The sequence below is a fragment of the Ovis aries genome, chromosome 2 (assembly GCF_016772045.2).
Source record: "Ovis aries strain OAR_USU_Benz2616 breed Rambouillet chromosome 2, ARS-UI_Ramb_v3.0, whole genome shotgun sequence".
NCBI lineage: Eukaryota > Metazoa > Chordata > Mammalia > Artiodactyla > Bovidae > Ovis > Ovis aries.
In genome coordinates, this window is record NC_056055.1 from 238,257,018 (window position 1) to 238,277,081 (window position 20,064).

Genomic DNA, 20,064 nt, shown 5'->3' on the forward strand with positions numbered 1-20,064 from the left:
TGGAATGCAAGGAGATCCAACCAGTCCATTTTAAAGGAGATCAACCCTGGGATTTCTTTGGAAGGAATGGTGCTAAAGCTAAAGCTCCAGTACTTTGGACACCTCATGTGAAGAGTTGACTCACTGGAAAAGACTCTGATGCTGGGAGAGATTGGGGGCAGGAGGAGAAGGGGATGACCCAGGATGAGATGGCTGGATGGCATCACAGACTCGATGGACGTGAGTCTGAGTGAACTCCGGGAGATGGTGATGGACAGGGAGGCCTGGCGTGCTGCAGTTCATGGGGTCGCAAAGAGTCGGACACGACTGAGTGATTGGACTGAACTGAACTGAACTGAAGCTAGCTCTCTTATAGTTCATTTTATTTATGAAGAAACAGAGGCTTAAGAAAATACATAGCTAATGAATCCAGGGTTCTCTTACTCCAAACTCTATGCTTTTAACCATTGGACTTTATACCCTACAACATACAACTGTTACAAACACTGTTCTGTTTTACATCCATAGTATTTAATCTCCAAATATCATCTTTATTGCTATTGGTTACAATGACAAAATGCAAATTACAACCTGAAATAGTTTGAATGTCTTAATGAACATGTAGTTTTAAACATCTAAAACATTTAACACAACAGTCTCTTGGAAATGGTTGAAGTTTTCCTTCAAAAATTGAGTTAAAAGGCAGATTCCAGACAGTACAACAAATCTGTCTCAAATCTAGTCACTCTTAATGTCTACCATCAGCTCACTTTTAATGCTTCATATCCCCAAAACTTAAAATGGAACTTTAGATTAGAAAAGCAACCATATAACTATTTCTCATAAAAGGGGCAAATGGATAGGGGGGCAGTATTACAGTTCAAATACTGTAAAACATTATCTATTGTTTTATTTTCTGATACGATAAAAATATCAATCTAATCACTGTTAACTCATAATTCCCACGTAGGCTTTTTAAAAAGGTGACTTCTATGCTACCTATTTTAAAAAACGTATTGGCTAAAGGAAATCAATATGGGAAACAAGATAGCTAAAAAATGTTCAATAAATGTGAATCCAGCATTTAAGAACTTTAAACATAAATTTAGTTGTTTCATATCTGCCCCCCCCACCCCCGCGCCCTTTGAGCTAACTGATATAAAAAGCTTGATATCACCCACAGTCGGTAGGGAAAGTAAGTACTTTCTTCTATTGCTGATGTGAATATAAAATGGCACAACACTGCAGAGAACAACTGACAATGTCTATCAAAATATAAAATGTATATGCCCTTTCACCCAGCAGTTCCACTTCCATAAATGTATCTAAACAGACACTTGAAAGTGGTCAAGTGATACATGTGTGAGACATTGTTAACAGCAAAGGCATGGAAACAACCTAAATGTACTTACTTAGCAAGAAAAGGTTACATCAACATTACATGCTGTTGAGTGGGGAAAAAAAAATTAAGGCAAAGAACAGTACACATAGAAAGCAACTGCAAAAGTTGGGGGTAGAAAAAAACACATATTACAGGAATGATTATCTAGGCAAAGACTGCCCCTATGAGGATACACAGCAGACAGAGTATAGTAGCTGCAAAACTAGAAAGGGGAACTCCCGGGGAGAGAAACAGAGGTGAGGGAAAAGCGGCAGGAGAGACTCATTTTCACTATATACTCTTTTATACCACTTGAGCACACTGTGTGTGTGTGTGTGTGTGTGTGCATGCACACACACTTTCTAAGGGAAAATCTTCGTCTCCCACTATAAAGGAAATTCCTGAAGGTAAGTTTTTTTTTTTTTTCTGTTTTACATACGGTATATACCCTGAGCACCTGTAACAGTGCTTGGCGTATCACAGATGCTCAAGAACTATTTGTTGAGTGAACAAATGACATGAAGTAACTGATCTCACAGCTTTGTTGTGAGGGTCATATGAGGACGCTGCTGCTGTTGGTCAGTCACTAAGTTGTCTCTGACTCTTTGTGACCCCCAAGGACTGTAGTTCACCAGGTTCCTCTGTCCTCCACTATCTCCTGCAGTTTGCTCAAATTCATGCCCATAAAGTCAGTGATGCTATCTAACCATCTCATCCTGTGTCACCCTCTTCGCCTTTTGCCTTCAATTTTTCCCAGAAACAGGGTGTTTTCCAATGAGTCAGCTGTTCACATCAGGTGGCCAAAGTATTGGAGCTTCATCAGGACCTGATTTCCTCTAGGATTGACTGGTTTGATATCCTTACTGTCCAAGGGACTCTCAAGAGTCTTCTCCAGCACCACAATTTGATAGCATCAATTCTTCGGTGCTCAGCTTTCTTTATGGTCAAACTCTCACATCTGTACCTGACTACTGGAAAAACCACTGCTTTGACTATAAAGACCTTTGTTGGCAAAGTGATGTCTCTGTTTTTTAATATGCTGTCTAGGTTTGTTAAGCCTTTTCTTCCAAGGAGCACGTGTCTTTGGAGCCCCAAAAAAGAAAATCTACTGCTGTTTCTACTTTTTCTCCTTCTATTTGCCATGACATAATGGGACTGGATGCTATGATCTTAGTTTTCTGATTGTTGAGTTTCAAGCCAGCTTTTTCATTCTCCTCTTTCATCCTCATCAAGAGGCTCTTTAGTTTGTCTTTGCCTTCTGCTATTAGAATGGTGTTATCTGCATATCTGAGGTTGTTGGTATTTCTCCTGGCAGTCTTGATTGCAGCCTGTGATTCATCCAGCCTGGCATTTCACATGATATACTCTGCATATAAGTTAAATAAGCAGGGTGACAATACACAGCCTTGTTGTACTCCTTTCCCAATTTTGAACAAGAAATAAATGGAGACTGGAAAAGCTCTAATATTTTTTAACACTAAAATTTCTGCCTTCTACCTCAGCAAAACTTTAATGACATTCCTGACGAAAGTGCGTACCCTGAAGACTCATGTACCATTAGGAAACATCAGACAAACTCAACGTGACCACTCACAGAATAACTACTCTGGACTCTGCAAAACTATCAGTGTTATGAAATATTTTAAAGACTAAGGAATTGCTCCAGATTAAATAAAACTAGAGCAATGTGACAACTGAATGCAAAGCGTCACCTTGCATTTTCACTATAAAGAATATTATTGACACAACTAACAAACAAGGTCTATAAGTTACAGTATTGTTTCAGTGCTAACTTCAGCTTTTGGTAATTGTATTATGGCTATGTGAGGAAAATCTAGCTTTTAGGATATGCAAACTGAAGTACTTAGGGGTAGAAAGCTATTGCAAAAAAAGCTAAGAGCAATTTACTCTTTTTTCTTTTTAACTGAGGTAGAATTCACATAATATTAACCATTTTCAAGTATACAATTTAGTACATTTAATGATACAATTCACTGGCATTTAGTATATTCACAATGTTGTATAACCATCACCTCTATTTCAAAGTTTTCATCACCCACAAAGGAGACACTGTAGTCATTAAGCAATCGCTACTCCCTTGCCACCCTCCTCCTAGCCCCTGGAAACCTCTAGTCTGCTTTCTGTCCCTATGGATCTAGACTTCATACAAATGGAATCAAGTGACATGTGGCCTTTTATGTCTGGCTTCTCTCATTTAGCATCATGTTTGAAGCTTATCTATGTTGCAGCATGTATCAGTGTTCCATTCCTTTTCGAGAATAAATAATATTCCATAGCATATATGGAATATATAGAACATATTTTTTTATCCATCATCCATTGGTGGACATTTGGGTTATTTGCTCCTTTTCGCTATTGTGAATAGTGCTGCTATGATGCAACTTACTCTTAACTGGTTCAGAAAAAAGGCCACGTGTGTGTATAAGAGAAAAAAAGATAAAATGAATGTAGTGAAATACCAACATCTGAGGAATCAAATGTATTCCTGAAGGGTATCCAGGAGTTCTTTGTACTACTCTTTCAACTTATAAGTCTGAAATTATAGCCCAACATTTTTAAAATTTCTGCCTTCTAAGTACACAGGAAAACAGGAACTATCTCATACACTACTGGTGGAGATGTAAGCTATTACAATCAATTTAAAGGAAAGCAATTTGACTATATCTGATAAAACTGAAAACAAACATACTCTATAATCCAGCAATTCCACCTTAAGGTATAAAGGTTAAATCAGGGCTGTTTAAAACTGTGAACTTATGATCCATTATGAAATCAGTTTAGTGAGTCAAAATAAGCATTTTAAAAAATGAAATAGAGTATAAAACAAAAAAGTCAGAAGAGGAATTCCCTGGTGGTCCAACGGTTAGAACTTGGTGCTTCCACTGCCAGGGCCCAGGTTCAATCCCTAGTCGGGGAACTAAGACCCTGCAAGCCACATGGTACAGCCAGAAAAAAAAAAAAGTCAGAGGATATCATTTTTAGTAAAGAATAAGAACTGTTTTGTGAAATTTTCTTTGCAACTGATATGAATTTCAAAATCATGTTCATAAGAAAAGCTAGCCACTATGACTGCTATATAATTTAATTTATATACATAAGAAACGCAGGTTCGATCCCTGAAGCAGGAAGATCCCCTGGAGGAGGGCATGGCAATTCAATCCAGTATTCTTGCCTGGAGAATCCCATGGACAGAGGAGCCTGGCAGCCTCCTGTCCATGGGGTCGCAAAGAGTCTGACATGACTGAGCTACTTGAGCACACAGCACATGATGTTCAAAAAGGTAAAGCATAAGTTTTAATATTGCGGTATTTATTGTATGAAACATTCAAACATCAGGTACTAAAAAAACATTGAAAAAATATGATGGACTCATTAACATAAAATTCAGGACCTCTGCAGGGGAAGGAGAGGGGGGCGCATTTAGAAAGAGCAAACTGTGGGTTATAGAATTTCTTAAGCATAATTTGTATTCTTTTATATATCACTATTTTTCACAGGTATAAGGATTTCTTAATTTTGCTCTGTGCTATGTCAGAAAGAGATGGAAGTAGCTAGCCCAACTCAGCTCAGCAGGGGAGATTGCTCTCATTCAGAACCAAGGAAATAAAAGAAAGCTAAAATTTAAGCTGGGAGAAGGGAGAGAGACTGATAGACCATATAAGAAAGTTCAAATGGAAAAAATTAGGTTGGAGGGAAATTTCAAAAATACAGCCAAAGCAATACTGTCTATTGTATACAGGTATGTATATATGAAGGAAAAATATAACGTGGACTGAATCACCCCAAATTCATTAAAATACATTTCCATGGACAGATTTTGCAAAGGAAAACAAAAGAGATAAACCTTACCTGTACTGTTCTATTTTAAATGTAAAATGTTAACCCATGTTAACTCTGGGGGATGGGTACATGGGTATATGCTACATTAACTCAATACTTCTCTATATTTTTCTGAAATACAGAAAAAACCTTGCTGGTGAATATCTATTACAAATTTAAATATTCATACTTTTTTATTCTACTTCTAGGAATTTACTACAGATACATCTAGGTGCGTAAGAGCTAAGTCGCTTCAGTCATGTCCGACTCTTTGTGACCAAGTGGACTGTAGCCCATAAGGCTCCTCTGTCCATGGGATTCTTCAGGCAAGAATACTGGAGTGGGTTGCCATGCCCTCCTCCAAGGGCGCTTCCTGACCCAGGGATCAAACCTGTACCTCCCGTGGCTTCTGCATTGCAGGCAGATTCTTTACCACTGAGCCACTGGGGCAGTCCCCACATCAAGATGCACATATACATATATATATGTTGCGCATACACATATACTATACACACACATATATATATGTACTGGAAAAATGAAAGTATTAGTCACTCAGCTGTGCCCAACTCCTTGCAACCCCATGGGACTGTAGCCCGCCAGGCTCCTCTGTCCATGGGATTTTCCAGGCAATAATACTGGAATGGGTTGCCATTCCCTTCTCCAGATCTTCCCAACCCAGGGATCAAACATGGTCTCCTGCATTTCAGGCAGATTCTCTCCTGTCTGAGCCACCAGGGAAGACCTGCTGGAGTGGGTTTCCATTTCCTCCTCCAGGGGACCTTCCCAGCCCAGGAAGCTAACCCTAGTCTCTTGCGTCTCCTGCACTGGCTGGCAGATTCTTTACCACTGTACCACCGGGAAAGCCCTTTATATATGGTCACTGCAACCCAAAACATATATATGGTGCTAAAACTTTATAATCATTAAAAAAATTTTAACAAATGAAATGAATTTATATAGGTTAATATAAAGAGTATCCAAATTATATTAAATAAATATTGCTTGCATGTGCATATTAAACACATATAGAATATACATATTTATCTCAAAATATATTTGTAAAGTATATTATATATAAATAGAATATACACATTAAATATACATTTATATTAAAATGTATTGTCTATATACACTCAGAACATCTCTGGAAAGAACACAAGAAGTTAGTTCAAGGACAGAGGAAGACAGGAAATTTATCTTGTTTCATATTCATCTGGGTCTTTTAATTTCATGCTTCATATTTTAAAATGTTAAACTAGTAATACATATGACATAACACATAGGATATACAATATAAAACAATGTACACCATAACTGTATTTTTGAAAAGCAAAATTTATATATGCCTAGAAAAATCTTGTAGATTACACCAATTTAATAGTGATCCTATCTGGAGGGTAGGATTTAGAGGTCTTTTACTTTCTTCATAATATATTTTCATTATGTTTCAAATTTTCACAATGAGTATATATTATTTATAGGATAAAATTATCTTTTTAAAAAACCCAAAATCTTTCCATGGACATCAACAATGGACTGGTTCCAAATTGGGAAAGGAATACATCAAGGCTGTATATTGTCACCCTGCTTATTTAACTTATATGCAGAATATATCATGTGAAATGCTTGGTGGATAAAGTGTAAGCTGGAATCAAGATTGCCAGGAGAAAAATAAATCTGCATTTCTGGAAAAAAAAAAAAAAGATTGCCAGGAGAAATATCAATAAACTCAGATATGCAGATGACACCACCCTTACGGCAGAAAGCAAAGCGGAACTAAAGAACCTCTAGATGAAAGTGAAAAAGGAGAATGAAAAAGTTGGCTTAAAACTCAACATTCAGAAAACTAAGATAATGACATCCAGTCCCATCACTGCATGGCAAATAGATGGGGAAACAATGGAAACAGTGAGAGACTTTATTTTCTTGGGCTCCAAAATGACTGCAGATGGTGACTGCAGCCATGAAATTAAAAGACGCTTACTCCTTGGAAGAAAAGCTATGACCAACCTAGGCAGCATATTAAAAGACAGAGACATTACTTTGCCAACAAAAGCTCATCTAATCAAAGCTATGGTTTTTCCAGTAGTCACGTATGGATATGAGAGTCAGACCATAAAGGAAAGCTCAGCGCTGAAGAATTGATACCTTTGAACTGTGGTGTTAGAGAAGACTCTTGAGAGTCCCTTGGACAGGAAGGAGATCAAACTAGTCAGTCCTAAAGGAAATCAGTCCTGAATATTCATTGGAAGGACTGATGCTAGGGCTGAAGCTTCAATACTTGGGCCACCTGACGCAAAGAAATGACTCATTGGAAAAGACCCTGATGCTGGGAAAGATTGAAGGCAGGAGGAGAAGGGGACGACAGAGGATGAGGTGGTTGCATGGCATTACTGACTCAATGGATATGAGTTTGAGTAATCTCTGGGAGTTGGTGATGGACAGGGAAGCCTGGTGTGCTGCAGTCCATGGGGTCGCAAAGAGTCAGACATGACTGAGTGACTGAACTGAACTGAAAATCTTTGCAATAGGTAAATATCAATCTTCTCTTTGGTGCAATGAAATATTTACATTTTGATGTTAAGGTTTTTGTTACAGATATGGTTTTCTTTCCCATATTGAAGGAAAGAGGTTTATTATTTTGTAAAGTTCTTTAAAAAAAAATGACAAACAGGTTGTTTTTCTTAGTAAGAGGTTTTTTTCCCCAATAGCCTGGAAGATAATCTACTAGATATTCATCTCTACTCATCATAAACTCTGTTTTAACTTTTATTCCTAAAGAGTTTTCTAGTACAATCATTTACTCCTGAGTAATACTGAATATAAAAAGTATCCTCATTGAAAAGGGCTTGGAATCAAATTTTTTCTTGTCATGTCTCAAGTATTCTAAATATTTTTTACTCCGACTTTCATTTTAAAATGAGATTTTACAGGCAGGGAACAAATATGGAGAGTTGCCAGTCCAAATTAATGAAACATAAACAAACAGGGTCTAAAGGGAAACATTTTACCATAACAAAAGTGTTTTCTTTCAAAAACAAATGAAAAACAAAATTTGATTTCAGGTGGTACAGTTACAATTTACTAATCATGATTAGTAACACTTACTGCAGTTCCTACAAGTTTCCTGAAAAATAAAACTAAGGACTTCCTTGGTGGGCCAGTGGTTAAGAATCCACATTTCAACTGCAGGGGGCATGGGTTCAATCCCTGGTCAGGGAACTAAGATCCTGCATGCTGTGGTCAAAAAACAAATTTAAAATAAAAGGACATCTAGTCATAAACAGGAGGGAAAAAGTCTCTACTCCTTTAGATACTGGGCCAGGGGCTACAAAATACCATGTATGGGTTTAGTCATGTCTGATTCTTTCTGACCTCATTGACTGCAGCCTGCCAGGCTCCTCTGCCCATGAAATTTTTCAGGCAAGAATACTAGAGCGGGTTTCCATTTGCTATTCCCAGGGATCTTCCCCACCCAGGGATCGAACCCATGTTTCCTGCACTGGCAGGCAGATTCTTTGCCACTAGTGCCACCTGGGAAGCTCACAAAATACTAATCTAGCCATTTTCAACCTAGAAGACTCTATCCCAAGGCACAAGTCTGAGCATGGTGTTCAGCAGTAGTTTGTGTCAACGGGCTCAGGGCAAAGAGAAAGCCACAGTGACAAAAGGGTCACTGGCAAAGGATTTCCATTCTTCGATCCCTTTTGTTCCTTCCACAGTTCCTTACATGCTTTGATTTGAAAGAAGGAACAAAAGAGAATGACAGAGAGGAAAACATGGAGAAGGTTAGGGCTCAATAGTCCAGGACAATTTAAATGGAACAGGATCGGGCAGCAAACTCCCGACTGTAGGCTGCTACAGTTTCAATCACTACCATTTTGAGAACTGACTCCATATCCTTTTCTTTTCTATTCTTTGTTCGTCTCCATCTTCTGTTTCTCTCTGTCATTCCTATCTTCCCCTACTTTGCTTAGTCGTTAAAAAAAAAAATCAAGATCTGACCTACATCTCAGTAGTGTCCACCTCTGCTCTGCCTTTCTATTATGGAATCTCTACCTTTCAAAGGAAGGCTTTATCTCAATTTCAAAGCCATAGGCCATAGCCAGGATTCTAAAGTGACTCACCACTAGAAAAAGGTTGGAAATCCTCTGACCTACTTTAAAAAAAAGAGAGAGCGCCATAAAATGGCTGTATTCACTTACCACGAACTTGCTTTTTTATTTCTTTGGCAGAATCCAGCCATGTCTGTAAAAAGAAGAAAAGGCATTCACATAGAACTCCAAAATACATTAACCACAGAGTACCAGAAGCAGGGTTACTGACCATCTCCAATAGTGTCTCTAGGTCAACCCACATTTCCAACATTTTTTGCATTTGTTTCACATAGTACAGCGCTTCTGATCAGAGAAACAAGGAGTTAGACAATTGGGCTTGAGTCCTAGGTCTACTACTTCCTGGCTTAGTGATGTTAAGCATCTCTGTACCTCAGTTTCCTCATCTATTAGAGGAAATAAAATTCGATATTAGAGGCAATAAAATGCGATATCAGAGGCAGTGCCTAGCTCAGAGTTATTGTGAAGATTAAAAGAGTTCATATATAAAGTTTTTAGTAAATAAGAAATGTTAAATAAGCACTTGCTATTTTTATTATTTTGTAAAGCTCTACAACCAGGATTATTGATTGATATCACCCGGACCTTAATTTTCACTCTAACTTTAACCTCCAGTATCATTCAAGTTCTCCATGTCAGCCAAGTACCTGGTACATGGTTCCTGCTCAGTTAATGTTTGCTGAATGTATAACTATTTTGCTTTCTCTGACTACTCTTGCCCACACTAATTTCTCCCTTCCCTGTTCTCCAACCACAGTTAAGTCTGCACACCACGAAGGCAGGACTCCTCAACCCATCATGGACCATGCAAAATTAACAGCACTTAAAAAGAGCCTCACCATTTCATAGGCAACTTGAGAAATGTTTAAAAACAGAAATTTCTAAATTGAATTGCCTAAGAGATTTTTTATTGACATAAGACATATACAAAAAAGTACATAAAACATATGTACAGATCAATAAATTATCAAAGTGATCATACACCATTATAGGCACCCTAGAAGCCCATTCGTGCCTCCTCCCAATCCCCGCCCTCTCACTATTCCCTCTTCCAAAAGTTTAGAATGGAATTTCAGTTGTATTTAGAAGAGTAAGGTATCTCTTCCTCACCCTGTACCACCCAGGGCAAAGTCCAAGGTGGCCATCCCTGCTCTACCCAAGGAGTGGGCTTGATCACCACAATCTTACATTTGATTACATATGACATTACTTTGAGGGCTCCTCTAGTGGCTCAGATGGTAAAGAATCTGCCTGCAATGCAGGGGACCCAGGTTCAATTATTCAATTCAGAGCATTTTCTTTAGCCAAAAGGTATTTGTAGAATACCTCCATGTGCTAGGCACCAAAGTTACAAACAAGGATTTAAAAATAGTGCTTGTCCTTAAAAATAGTGCTTGTCCTTAAAAATAGTGCTTGTCCTCAAGGAGCTATCAGTCTAATGGAAGAGGTGCGTGTGTGTTAGCCACTCAGTCATGTCTCACTCTTTATGACCCCATGGACAGTAGCCTGCCAGGCTCCTCTGTCCATGGGATCTCCAGGCAAGAATACTGGAGTGGGTTGCCATTTCCTTCTCCAGGGGATCTTCCCAACCCAGGGATCAAACCCGGGTCTCCTGCATTGCAGGTAGATTCTTTACCATTTGAGCCACCAGGGAAGCCCAGAGAAAAGGTTAATAGGGAACAATCAATACGTCTTTAATTCTGAGATAGTTAGAAAATGTTTCTCAAAAGAACGTTTAGTGGGGAAAGGCCCTGTGTTTCCCAGGATTCACTAGTCCACTGGCTTTCCCAGAAGGGGTTTTTGCAAACATGAGAGAAGCTGAAACTAGATTATGATTCCGAGACATCAACTTTTTTGCCCAGAAATAATTTTATCTAAGGAAGGGGGACAATAAGCCCTTTTTTACACAGCCAGGTTTGTACTTTGCTGTATAAACAAACAAATTCAGCTTTTATATTGGACACTTTTAACATCATACATAGATATATCAATGAATATAAATAAAGAAATTTAATGTTTTCTCATTAAAAAATAAATAGGCTAGTAAGAGCTACTATAAGCAAATAAAACTTGCTGATACAACAAAGGGCAGATGACACTAACAAAGGCGAAAAGTTGTCAGTGCAACTAACAGTTTTGTACCAATGTAAGCCCTGGAAGTTCAACTGCAAACTGAAAGAATTTTCACTGGCTGAATGCTGAGCCAGTTCCCAGCAATTTAAGAATATTTGGTTCATAGAAAAATTATAAGTGATATTAAAAAAAAAAAAGTAGGTGCCGGTACTTAATGACTTTGTTTATATGCCAAATTCAAGTGTTCTCAGATACTGTAACATAAACCTGAATGGGGTACACACACATAATATAAAAACATCTGATTTTATCTCCCTGAGACTGTATAACACAAAATACTTCTCAGAATATTTTTCTCAGTTCATGGAAGAATTTGCTAATTCACAGCTGCAGAAAACTTTTTGCTGTGGTTTTAGAGACATTGAATTACCTTCGATCTTCCCTTACTAAGTTACACTATATCTTGGAAAGGTAGGCAGGCATAAATACATTCCTAACAACAACAAATGAATTAAAACAATTTTGGCAATGGGGACCAACCTAGTTGTTGTAGTTATCTGCTTCAAAATCAGCATAGGAAGAAATACAAATATATGTTTAATAAATACTTTCTGATAATAAAAAAAAAAGCAATTTGGGGAGGTCAGTTTCTTATATTACAAGCAGTCTTCTCACCTTTGAGGTTGCATTATCCCAAATGGCCAGACCAAAGTAGTCTTCTTCCAAAAGATTGAGGTGTTCACATACTCGTTTAAGTAAATCTTGTCCCTTAGCATGTTTCTGCAAAGATATACATATTCTGGTTGGTTTCCACTTATTCTTTTATTTATTATAAAATAATATAAAATGTCAGGTTCCAATTTCCTCTTTTCTCCTTGGTTACTAACACTTTCAGATGGCTACCAGTGTAAATAGAACAATGTAATGAAAGTCCTGTCTCTTGTCAGTTTAAATATGCATCACAGAGATGGTTGCTTGGAAATGGTGCTACAATTCAAAGCAAAATTCCACATTCCCTGCATCGAGCATCCCCCACCCTCCATCTTAAACATTACATTCTTTATTTTTGTGCGATATTTCCTGAAGATTGCTATGGGCTGCTGTCAGTCACTGTGAGCACCTGAAATAGCTAAATCAGCTGTTGACTCTGATAGTTAACAGTAGCTATGGAAATCATCAGACTATCATTCCCAGCTCAAAAGTCTCAAGTCAATGAGCTGTGTCTCAACTTACTTGCCATCTCCTTCAGAAAAATGCATAAAGTATAAGATTTTAGCTGCTCTATAGACATTACTCCTACAATTGCGCTCCAAATAATTTCTTAACATTCTTCTACCTAGAAAATCAAACCACCACCAATTTGAGACGCTTGTATTAACGCAGGTGGATTCTTCACCAGCTGAGCTACCAGGGAAGCCCTACACAGCACAGACATTACTCTTATAATTGTGCTACAACAGGACTGGAAAAGGTCAGTTTTCATTCCAATCCCAAAGAAAGGCAAGGCCAAAGAATGCTCAAACTACCGCACAATTGCACTCATCTCACATGCTAGTAAAGTAATGCTCAAAATTCTCCAAGCCAGGCTTCAGCAATACGTGAACCGTGAACTCCCTGATGGTCTAGCTGGTTTTAGAAAAGGCAGAGGAACCAGAGATCAAATTGCCAACATCCACTGGATCATGGAAAAAGCAAGAGAGTTCCAGAAAAACATCTATTTCTGCTTCATTGACTATGCCAAAGCCTTTGACTGGGTGGATCACAATAAACTGTGGGAAATTCTGAAAGAGATGGGAATACCAGACCACCTAACCTGCCTCTTGAGAAATCTGTATGCAGGTCAGGAAGCAACAGTTAGAACTGGACATGGAACAACAGACTGGTTCCAAATAGGAAAAGGAGTACGTCAAGGCTGTATATTGTCATCCTGCTTATTTAACTTATATGCAGAGTACATCATGAGAAACGCTGGACTGGAAGAAACACAAGCTGGAATCAAGATTGCCGGGAGAAATATCAATAACCTCAGATATGCAGATGACACCACCCTTATGGCAGAAAGTGAAGAGGAGCTAAAAAGCCTCTTGATGAAAGTGAAAGAGGAGAGCAAAAAAGTTGGCTTAAAGCTCAACATTCAGAAAACGAAGATCATGGCATCCAGTCCCATCACTTCATGGGAAATAGATGGGGAAACAGTGGAAACAGTGTCAGACTTTATTTTTTGGGGCTCCAAAATCACTGCAGATGGTGACTGCAGCCATGAAATTAAAAGACGCTTACTCCTTGGAAGAAAAGTGATGACCAACCTAGATAGCATATTCAAAAGCAGAGACATTACTTTGCCGACTAAGGTCCGTCTAGTCAAGGCTATGGTTTTTCCTGTGGTCATGTATGGATGTGAGAGTTGGACTGTGAAGAAGGCTGAGCACCGAAGAACTGATGCTTTTGAACTGTGGTGTTGGAGAAGACTCTTCAGAGTCCCTTGGACTGCAAGGAGATCCAACCAGTCCATTCTGAAGGAGATCAACCCTGGGATTTCTTTGAAAGGAATGATGCTAAAGCTGAAATTCCAGTACTTTGGCCACCTCATGAGAAGAGTTGACTCATTGGAAAAGACTCTGATGCTGGGAGGAATTGGGGGCAGGAGAAGAAGGGAACGACTGAGGATGAGATGGCTGGATGGCATCACAGACTCGATGGACGTGAGTCTGAGTGAACTCCGGGAGATGGTGATGAACAAGGAGGCCTGGCGTGCTGCAATTCATGGGGTCGCAAAGAGTCAGACACGACTGAGCGACTGAACTGAACTGACAAGTAATTTCTTAACATTCCTCTACCTAGAAAATCAAACCACCACCAGTCTGAGATACTTATATTCTTGTTTATAGGGAGGAAATGCCATAACTTAGGGACTGAGAGTTAGAGTCAAAAAGTCCCAGCCTTTTCATTTACTAGCTAAACAACGTGAGTTGATTCAATTAATATTTCAGAACATTACTTTCTCATCTGAAAGATGGTAAGAATATTTATATCTGTTCTACCTAACAACTGGAAATGTTGAAAAAATTAAACATGGTAATACCCTCTGATAAATATAGTTTAAACATTTCAAAAAATTAGAAATCATTGGCACATCTACATGACACATACCCTTCTCTCAATGAGCTGTTATTTTTAATGACTATTAGTAATTCACATAGTTGCTAATTCATTTTTAGACTTATCCCATATTATCACATCATTTTCTTCATTTTCTCCCTTCTATGTTTCTAAAGGACAGAGATGATTTGAGAATTCTTCACATACAGGTCCCTACTCTCTTCTTTATACTTTCAAAATTCAGAAGTCCTAAAAAGTAAAAGGTGACGTTTATTTTTTGTTCAAAGCTCATCTGAAGGCAAATTCTAACCTGATCCTTTATGGGCTATTTTTCATTTTTATTTATCCAACTTAGAGTTTTCATATATTTTACCATAGAAATAACATGCTTGGTCATGTGCCTACTGCTATACACTTGAGTGGGTATATTATAAAATTTCCACAGTATGTACTGATTGCTTTTCTAAAGCCCCAAATATTTTGAATACCGAAACACATCTGCCCCCACGTGCTTCAGATAAAGGGATTCCTATCTAGATTTTGATCTGAGTGTGAAGAATGAATGTGGAATAGCTTTCTCCATCTCTAGACTAGTTAGTAGTGAGAAGCAGAAAGAGCAGACCCTAGATCTCTAGTTACCAGGAATAGTAAAGCCATTTTTAAAATGCAATAGTGTATTTTTCTTGTTTTTCAAAACTTCAAAGGGGAATTTCTATTAATAAATACAATATTTTAGACACAATATAATATTTGTGCTTTATTTGCATATAAATAAATTAAATTCAAAATAATGTTATATACCTAAGATACAAGTATATATGAGTTATATGTAATGGAAATAATCTTAATAATTGCTTTTTATCAGGCATATTATAATTGATAATTATTGCTCTAATTTTAAAAATAGCTATAGGTTTTCAAGGATTTTAACTTGTCTTGAAGCAAAAGAATAATTGAAATATTAATAACTCTGACATTTCTATTCTTGATTCAATTATTTATTCTTCCTGGAAATAATAGAGAATTTTAACAAATGGCATTACTTGATGTAAGCTTTTTATATCCTATCTCATGGAGCTAAAGAAATACATTCAATAATCTAAAGCTTATTAAAGACAGCAAAAATGAACAGGTAGTAATTTTTTTTTTTTTTTGACAAATACAATTATGGGGACTGCTAGACCTAGAAACTGAGGCTATCCTGGGAAATCTAGTCATGGAAGGTCACTCTATAAATAATTTTAAGAAAAAAAAAAGGTTATTTTGGGTTATAAAAGTAACACATGCTCAATTCACAATACATATATTTGGCAGATATAGAAAAAACTGGAGATGAAAATAAGACTCACTCATAATCCTTCCACAACTCCACCCCTAGAAAATCACTATTAACATTTCAGTCCATAGAAACAGTCATTATACAGGGTCTTACCTCAGACCATGGCACTGCTTTATCCAATCCTACATGAAACAATCTGTAAGCGCTCTAACTACTGGAAATCAAAATGCACTCACCTCCACCACACATTCGTAAACTGTGTCATCCAACAGAGAAACCTTGCAATGCATGCTTCCGTGCCTTCTGATGGATTTCTGGGAAGCTTTTAATTCTCTCTCTGCTTTTGATTCAGGACTTTCTTCTTTTACTTCTATTTTAGAGCACTCCTCAAGTCCTCCTTCTTCCTTAGTCTCAAAATCTGGATCTTCTCTGTGTTCTTCCTGAGCAGGCTACATAGCCATGACATCACCAAATCAGTAATAAAGACACTTCACACAACATGCTGTACACGTGTTTGCTTATAATATGGCTAGCAGTAAAGCACTAACTGAAGAAGAAAACCGTTAAAACAAATAAAAGCGATGAGTAAATAATTTTTTTCTATAAAAGATATGATCTCCCCAAAGATCCACAAACTGCTAGTCTCAAAACTTTATAATATAAGGTAAAATTTGCTCTTTTTTTTCCCTAAAACTGAAGTGGGTAGCCATTCCCTTCTCCAGGGGATCTTCCCGACCCAGGGATCAAATCTGGATCTCCTGCATTGCAGGCAGATTCTTTACCAGCTGAGCCACCACGGAAGGCCCCTATAATATAAGGTAAAATTCTATCTTCAGGTGGAGTGTCATTTTTCAAATCAATAAATGAAGGTTTCAGGTAAACTAGAGCATACCAATCTGTTGCTCTCAGCATTATACATTTTTACTGGCTATACCATTATCTATTCTTAAATTCTATCAAAATTTAAACATCTTTGCCCCTTGCTCCTCAATTCTAATGAGGTAGCCTTATGAATTGCAAAACAGGCTGTTATTTGTCATGCGGTCTAAATTTTATGAATGGCTAAGAGGGGTTCTTAACCAATTTAGACCAAAAGGCAACAGATGTAGTAGGCTAACAACTGCAAATACCAGTGATCTAATTTTTACCAGGTATCACCCATGACAAATGCAAAGGAGATTCAAAGAAGCAAGAGACGGACTGAGATCTGGATCCCCTAGGGCAATCATTAAGTCATCCCAAAGTAATGCAGGTAAGTGAGACGACGTTTTGGCATACCCCTACTTACTTTTTACACAATAAAACTGCTGAAAGATTCTTAACTAAACCTCACTAATCCTTTTCTTGCAAAAGAAAACATAGTTGACATTTGAGAAGGAAGATTTAATTATTTGGCTGCTGCTCCTCCTGCAATAGATACTGGTGAAGTCACTCAGTCGAGTCCGACTCTTTGAGACCCCATGGACTGTAGCCCGCCAGGCTCCTCTGTCCGTGGAATATCCTATCTGGCCCATCCCCACTCTGCTAGTATTCTTCACGTCAGTACCCTGTTTGCTGCCTTCGTAACATTTACGACGATAAATAATTATTTTGTATTTACTACTTTTTTTTGTCTCTTCCATTAGACAATAAAGTTATCACGAGTAGGGATCATGTTTGTTCAATAATAACAACAACAAACATTTATATAGAAATTACAATGGGTAATTATTGTTCTAAAAGCATTATTTATATGAACTCATCTAACCCTATGGGGAGTGTACTATTGTTATCTCCCCTTGACAAATAAAAAATGGAAGGCAGAGAAGTTAATTAGGTAGGATCATACAGTCAGCAAGTCACATACCAGTCAGACTCCAGAATTCATGATCTCTTTGCCGTATTGCAGTTTTTTATTTACCAATGTCTGTCCAGCTTAGGGCCTGGCACACACAGTAGGTTTTCAGTAAATTTGTTGAGTGAATAAATTAAAAAGTATTAAAAAATGACACATGGTTTCCAAAAAACTCAAAGTACCCTAGATGAAGGCCAGTGCAATCCTACAATACAAACTCAATTTTAAAAAATCCTGTATAGAAAAGGACCATTCAAATGAAATTCTATGAAATCAATGAATGAGATTTTAGTTAAATCTAAAATTTGTCATCTGTTTTAACCTTAGTACAAATGTTATGATCTTTAGACCAAACAGACTAATCCTGATTCAAATGCTAACTAAAACAAGATAGAGATTTTTCAGTACATAAAGCAAAGGGGGAAAAAAGCATCTAAAAACCTCTTGAAACTACCAGGCTTCCTGAAACATAACATAATTTAACTCCTTTGGTATTCCTAAAATTAAATTAAATTAATGACACTAAAATATGTGGTTTCTCTGCCTTTACTGTTTATATATTTTATTAACTAAGTAATAATAACTAACATTTATTCAGTGCTTATAGTATGTCAGGCAATGAAGCAAAAGTGTCACTTGTCAGTGACTGAATCTTCTAGTCACACACTATAAATAAAACTTTGTCTTCAGCCTGCTTTCACTAATAACAAATACATAACAACTTTATCCTAAATTTTACTTAGAACTTTAAATATGCAAGCAATATTTTCATAAATACATATATTATTTTTTAAATCTAATAAAACTATATAGCCCAAGTCTGAAACCTATAATAGAAACATATAGGACTTACACATTTTACAAGGTACATAATGCCCACGTTTCAAAAATAAAATACTTTGAAAACAACTCTTAATTTGTAATTTATTAAGCCTGAAAACAAATGACATGCCTAGAAAATAGTTTGAGTTGCAGTACTAATATTTTCCCAAGATTTTTGGACTGATGACCAGACTCACAACTCATTCTCAGTTTAACTACACTAACAATCAAGCCTCCCCACAACTACTATATATTACAAAGGTGATATAAAAGAGCTAAATTTCTGCATCTATATCTTACACTCTGTGGAAATATGATCTAGTTGTAGAAAACAACACGGATAAGGTAGACATTGTTCAAACTTATTACCTACTTCTGGGTGGCCTGAATCTACCCCAAGGCTTTTATAAAGATTTCCATAAAAGAACTATGTTTGTTGATAAATTATCCCATTTCTAATAATTCCACCAAAATGAACTCTAAACCACTTCATTTCCTTCCCCCTCACCATTAAAACTCCTGGACTTGTTCCATTATTGTAGCAAAATATAAATTCATTTGATACATCTCTTTCATTTTCTCTTTTTTGATTTAGACAGTATAAGTATCTTTTTTTAAGTCTTTATTGAATTTGTTAAAGTACTGCTTCTGTTTCTTGCTTTCGTTTTTTGGCCAGGAGGCACCTGGGATCTTAGTTTCCCCACCAGGGATTGAACCTGCAACCCCAGCACTGAAGGTGAAGTTTTAACCACTGGACTGCCAGGGAAGTCCCCAACGTAAGTATCTTGACTGTGTGAATTTCTTTAGAGCAGAAACTCCAAAGCATTATGTTACTTATTACTAATACCTAAGTCAACTAGCTGGTAAGAAATAAAACCAAATGTTCTTGAAGGAAAATTGTTTAACCTGCCTTCACCTCCCACTCAATTGCATACCCTTACCTGTGTTTCTGCACTGCTTAATGAATGGAGATCCAAGGATGGGTCTGTTTTGAGCTCAGGTTCAGGAGCTGCAATTGGGGCCTTTAAAATGATTTCTTCATCAAGACTGGCTCCAAATTCTATCTCCTTCTGGCCTCCTTCACCTTTCTCTTTAGCTGACTCTACTTCTTTGCCTTCCTCCTCAGACACCTGAGATTTAGGCCTTTTGAGGAATGAGGAGAACAGCCGTGACAGGCCCCTGTTTTCTGATGCCCGCTCCTTGTTCCTGCTCAGGTCTTCATGTGTCGGTGTGTCTCCATTAGATGTCTTCAGCTTCTGCTCACACTGATTATCTCCCTCAGCTGCTGCTTGAGAAGCCTCTTCCAACTGAGTTTCCTGTTGACCGGAGCTCGTGGCTCCCTCACCCTCTTCCTTCTGTGGTCGGTGCTGTGGATTTTCAGCCTCAGCCACTAAACTCTTCTCTGTTGTCATGATGTTGCTATTAAAAAGAAGATGGCAAAGGGGGTCTCTTAGAAACAGAATGCATTACTGAAGGCAAAACCCTCAATCAGGTCAAATGTGACAGAGTTAGTATCTTCAGGTATTTAACCACCAACAGACAGTGCTCTCATCCATTAAACATGAGACTTTCCATTAAAGCACAAAAATAACTTACCTATACATCCTGGATAAATTATTAATGCTTGGCTTGCTAAAGT

General features: G+C 37.6%; 1 protein-coding gene across 50 annotated transcripts in view; it reads right to left on the bottom strand.

Annotated features, from left to right (window-relative positions):
• EPB41 (erythrocyte membrane protein band 4.1) overlaps positions 1-20,064 on the bottom strand; it is a 184,682-nt gene that overhangs the window by 85,048 nt on the left and 79,570 nt on the right. For 39 of the 50 annotated variants that reach the window (XM_060411393.1, XM_060411412.1, XM_060411388.1 and 36 more), the window contains exons 2-5: positions 19,367-19,827; positions 16,006-16,218; positions 12,067-12,171; positions 9,409-9,451 (exon numbers count right to left, since the gene is read on the bottom strand). In XM_060411393.1, the coding sequence (XP_060267376.1) occupies positions 9,409-9,451; positions 12,067-12,171; positions 16,006-16,059 (202 nt within the window). In that variant the 5' untranslated portion in view covers positions 16,060-16,218; positions 19,367-19,827. Of the gene's footprint in view, positions 1-9,408; positions 9,452-12,066; positions 12,172-16,005; positions 16,219-17,615; positions 17,692-19,366; positions 19,845-20,064 lie in introns of those variants that run through there. The other 11 variants (XM_060411375.1, XM_060411394.1, XM_060411389.1 and 8 more) reach the window with 2 other exon arrangements.